This window comes from Camellia sinensis, chromosome 2, assembly GCF_055761805.1.
Source record: "Camellia sinensis isolate YWXY chromosome 2, ASM5576180v1, whole genome shotgun sequence".
Classification (NCBI taxonomy): Eukaryota; Viridiplantae; Streptophyta; class Magnoliopsida; order Ericales; family Theaceae; genus Camellia; species Camellia sinensis.
This window is the reverse complement of record NC_138962.1, coordinates 226,369,749-226,374,833: the sequence shown is the minus strand read 5'-3', so window position 1 is coordinate 226,374,833 and position 5,085 is coordinate 226,369,749. Positions and strand designations below refer to the sequence as shown.

The 5,085-nt window shown below is 31.8% G+C and overlaps 1 protein-coding gene across 2 annotated transcripts; it reads left to right on the top strand.

Annotated features, from left to right (window-relative positions):
* Positions 1-1,090: 1,090 nt before the first annotated feature.
* Positions 1,091-3,799, top strand: LOC145788653 (uncharacterized). 2 transcript variants are annotated; one of them, XM_082917196.1, is made up of 2 exons: positions 1,091-1,513; positions 2,813-3,799. In XM_082917196.1, the coding sequence occupies exons 1-2, from the start codon at positions 1,381-1,383 to the stop codon at positions 3,562-3,564; spliced, it is 885 nt and encodes a 294-aa protein (XP_082773322.1). In that variant the 5' UTR covers positions 1,091-1,380; the 3' UTR covers positions 3,565-3,799. The 2 variants fall into 2 exon arrangements, with proteins under 2 accessions (XP_082773322.1, XP_082773323.1); XM_082917197.1 differs by having other exon boundaries at positions 1,374-1,513; positions 2,841-3,799.
* The last annotated feature ends 1,286 nt before the right edge of the window (positions 3,800-5,085 follow it).

The window sequence follows — 5,085 nt, the reverse complement described above, 5'->3', positions numbered from 1 at the left end:
AAAATTATTAAAAAAGTTAAAAATCCAACAAATTATACACAAAAGTCAAAGATTATAATTTCTCTATATTTTTTGTACATCTTTTTGTAAAAAAGTCAAAATTCATTCCAAACATACTTTTTTTTTACCTCATATTTTAGCAAAAAAATCTAAAATTTACTAAAATAATCTGTTCCCAAATGAAACCGAATCAATCATATTTTTTTAGACAAATGCAATAAAATGAGAAATTATAATTATTGAATCGAATTATTTTTTTATGAATGATATACGGAGGGCCCTACAAAATAAACAACTTGGATCATCGAAATAAAACTCATAATAAGCTCTATGAACACCTCAAGTTTTGTAAAACTCAAATTTAAATTTGAGAGAAGTCCAACCTTACTAAATATATAATAAAAAAAGGAAAATTAACAAATTAGTGTAGTTGTTGAAATTGTTTTTCAATTAATGATAAAGTTTATAAACTTTAATTATTAAATTCATAAATTTTTCCATGTATATATAATTATTTTTAAAAAGTACACCTAATTTGTAATTTTACTAATAAAAAAATCGTAACGAGTAATGCTAGAGACCTACATTTGAGACTCTCAAATATATCCATAATGATATAGTAAGGAAGTAAAGCCCCACTTGATGTGGCAAGGAAGTAGAATCTTACTTAATTGAGTATGCGACAAATCAAAAGTTGACACTTATCATTTCATGACATTGTGGGTGAAATTGTGGGGATTTTTGCATTGATTTCAAGTTATTTCTACCTAATATAAGTTATAAGTAAAAATTACGCTAAATAATTTGGTAAAGACTCTCAAAATGAAAACATATAAAAAATTTTAGATAAATTGTGACAAACAACCTGTATAAGTAATTATTCTGGTCCTAAATAATGCATGTAATTTCTTTAAAATATAATTTTCATTAATAATAATAATTATTATTATTATTATTATTATTTTATGAAGGAAAGGAGAAGGGCAGATAGTAAGAATGGTGGATAGGCACCTGCTCCACGCACATGTTGGCTCAAAAAACTCACATGCTCCCTACAAGTAGTAAACCCATACGTGGCCTCTTTTTTCTATTCTTCAGCATTTGCTTTTTTGTTTTTGTTTTTTAAGAAAAAAACAATCATTGTATTAAACACTGTTTAAATAGCCATGGTTTAAAAAGGGTAACATGTTTGTGTTAGTCTTGTGCTCCCCTAAGAGCATCATAACTTCATCATCAGAATCTTCTCTCTCTCTCTCCTTCTCTAATTCTCTCTGTCAATCTTTCTCCGGCCAGCATAGCCGCCCGCTCTGGCATAGCTGATCGGTTGATATCTCGTTTGACGACAAAGACGGAGAAATTAGAAAGTGAATAATAAAAGAGATGGGAAGGGCTCCATGTTGTTCCAAGGTTGGGTTGCATAGAGGTCCATGGACTGCTAGAGAGGATGCATTGCTCACCAAGTATATTCAGCTTCATGGTGAAGGCAATTGGAGATCTTTGCCTAAAAAAGCTGGTAATTCACTCACTAACACCATTCTTTCTAGCTTGCTTTTCTTCTCTTTTTTCATTTCAAGCTTGTCTTAATAGATACATAATAAATATCATTAAAAAAAAAGAAAAACAAAACAAAAGTCGAGTTAATTTTCACCCTAAAGTAGGGTTTAGCTAGCACACCAATGTATGGTTTAGAGTATGCAGCCTTACTCTCATTTCGGGGAGTTTATTTATATTCGTAATTTGAACTTTTCTCACCAGGAACTCTATCAGCTAGTCCTATTGTTTGTTAAGGATATAAATAATTAAGTTGTTCATCTTTTCTAATAACTTAAGTTTTTTAATTAAGTCATGATAAAAAAAAAAAAAAAAAATAAATAAAAATTAATATGGTATCAGATCAAGTAGTAAATTTTGGGCACAAATTTCACCATTGTTCAATAATTATAATAATTGCAAGTGTTTCTCACTTAGAAAAAAAAAAACGTACTACAAAAAAAACAAATTGGTTTTTTGGTTTTTTTTTTTATTTTTTTTTCACTAAAAGACAAATTGGTTACAAAAAAAAAATAAAAAAATCTAAATAGCATATCATATTAAACCCTATAATCATTTTATTTTTTCTCTCACAAACATCACATCCAACCATAAAAAAACCCAACTATCTTCCCAAACACAAAAAAAAATTTCTCCAATAATATCCTACCACTAAAAAACTTACAAAAAAATTCACTTCCCAAACACCTACATAAGAGAGTGTTGATTATAGGAGGAACTATATGAAGGTGAGAGAAGGGGAAAAAAAAAATTACCAACACTTGAGGTGCAAACTGTTCCACCTCTCATGTGTTGGTATTTTTTTTTCCTTCTCCCACTTATATATGATTTTCCTTTGATAATATGAATAATTATTTTTTTGACTTTTTTGCTAAAATATAATGTTAAAAAAAATTAGTATGTTTAGAATGATTTTTTAATTTTTTACGAAAAGATGTGCAAAAAATAGAGGAAAAAAAATAAAATTTTGACTTTTTAATATAAGTTATTGATTTTTTAATTTTTTTAATAACTTTTTAACTAAAATTATCACTTTCTAGATGATGTTTAAGTGGGCCAAACCACTTGAGCTTTTAGATTATGAGTGAGGGTTAACAATACAACAGTGTTGGACAAACTGCCCTTGACATGCATATATATTATATATGAACAAATATATAGTTGCTTTGTGGGTTTTTTTTAGAGTCATGTTTAGAGACACGTATTTCAATATGACTTATATATAGACTTTTTTTTCTCTCTCTCTTATTGGTGCACGAAGGTCTACTAAGATGTGGAAAGAGTTGCAGGCTAAGATGGATGAACTATCTAAGACCTGATATCAAGAGAGGGAACATCTCCCCTGATGAGGATGACCTAATTATCAAAATGCATGCTCTTCTTGGCAACCGATGGTCTCTTATCGCAGGAAGACTACCGGGTCGAACTGATAACGAGATTAAGAACTATTGGAACACCCATCTCAGCAAAAGACTCTTAAGCCAAGGAACCGACCCGAATACCCACAAAAAAATATCAGATCCTCACCTAAAAGAACCAAAGAAGAGAAGGAGCAACAGCAAAAAGCAAAAAAACAAGTCCAAATCCAATGTTGTAGTGATTGAAAAGCTCAAAGTTCATAACCCAAAGCCCACTAGGATCAAGTCCTTGAGTTCCTTCTCAATGTCAAGGAATGGTAGTTTTGGTTGGACAATTAGTGGCGGTTCTTCATCAAGTCATGAGGGAGACCACAGAGGATCATTACTTGTTGGTACAGAAGTCGTGCATGTTCCACGGTCTGATTTCAAAGATGATGCGGATCATGAAAATAGGGTTGGCTTTCTTGTTGGTGATGATCATCAAGATCGCGATCTAGTCAACGGTTCGGCCCTCGAATGCCATTCTCAATTGTTGCCAATGTCTGATCACACTCTAGAGAAGCTCTATGAGGAGTACCTACAACTTCTCAAGGCAGAAGATGATGTCAAAGTTCAGTTGGATTCCTTTGCTGAATCTTTGCTGATATGCACATAGTTCTAAATCACCGTATCAGGTAACGTAATGGTATCGATCGCGGAGTATCAGTATCGGTAGTATCGATCGGTACGTATTGCGTATCAGGCGTCGCGACTGTAAAATTTCAAAAATCATTAGCAATTCATCTAAAACTCAATTTTATGAATTTTTTGGGGCTCTTTTAGCCTTAATTTATCACATTTTAATCAAAGTTTTGATATATAAAGGCACTTTTGACTCATTTTCAACTAAATGATATGTATTTATTTTAGTCTCAAGCTTTTATTTGGTACTAATACAATACTAACCTCCACCTCTCATCATAATGTTAGATAATTTTTCAAACAAAATGATTAAATGGGAAAAATATGATTTAGAATTTGGTACATAATGTTGGACTCTGCAAAGAAACTAATCAACACATGGGAGACTAAAATAGAAAAATAAAATGGGACATCAAATATAAAGGTGGATGGGGGATCTGCAGAGCTTTGCTTCAATATATATAAATGCTCCAAATATATATATATATATATATAAATATTTAAACAATCATAAATATATATTAAAATATATTCCATTCCCATCCCATACCATAATATAAATAAAAAAATAACCACAGGAAAAAAAAAAAAATTATAAACCGAACACAACAACTTAACAAGCAAAAGCATCACTTATTCAGCCAAAAGAAAAAACAGAGCATGACAAATACAAACAGAGCGTGAGAGAAGTTCTCAGAGAACAAACCTTTGCTCAATTACAAACACACTTAATCAAGGTAATTCACCCTATAGAGTCTTGTAGTTACAAATAGAACTTCTGACAAACCTTTGCTCAATAGGTGATCATATAAATTCACATTTGATCATACAAACCTTTGTAATTGAGTCTATAGGTGATCATATAAATTCACCCACATAACAAACCTTTTCTCAGAGAAGTTCTCCAAAGTCCATACAAACAGTCTCAAAACAGAGCAGTATAGCTCTCAGAGAACAAACCTTCAACGAAGAAGTTTGAAATCGGTGAGAGAACAAACCTTTGCTCAATTATTTTTGCAGGTGCTTCGCTCCATTTTCAGCTGTACCGGTATCGGAACTGTATCGCTCACGTATCGGATTCAGGCCGATACGTAACGGGAATCGGCCGCTACGGACGCGAAATTCATTCTCACCGGTATACCGGTGAGTATCCGACTCGGGACTCCAATTTTTCGGTACGAACCGGCTGGTACAGCACGTACCGGGCGATATTTAGAACCTTAGATATGAACCAAAAAAACAAACTAATAATAGTTTTTAAGGTTTTGAATAGGAAATGTATGAACCTTAGCTTTCACAAGCTTACCTTCCTCGTCAACTTAGTTTGGAACCATGGTTAATATGTGATGATAATAATGTATTAATGTTGTAACAATAGTGGCTTAATAGTAAATTGTAATACGTGAAATACACGGTTATTTGTATAGAAATATGCTACCTACTTAGAATTTTTTTATCTTAAAAGTTCTTTTAAAAGAGAGATAGATGGCGTAAA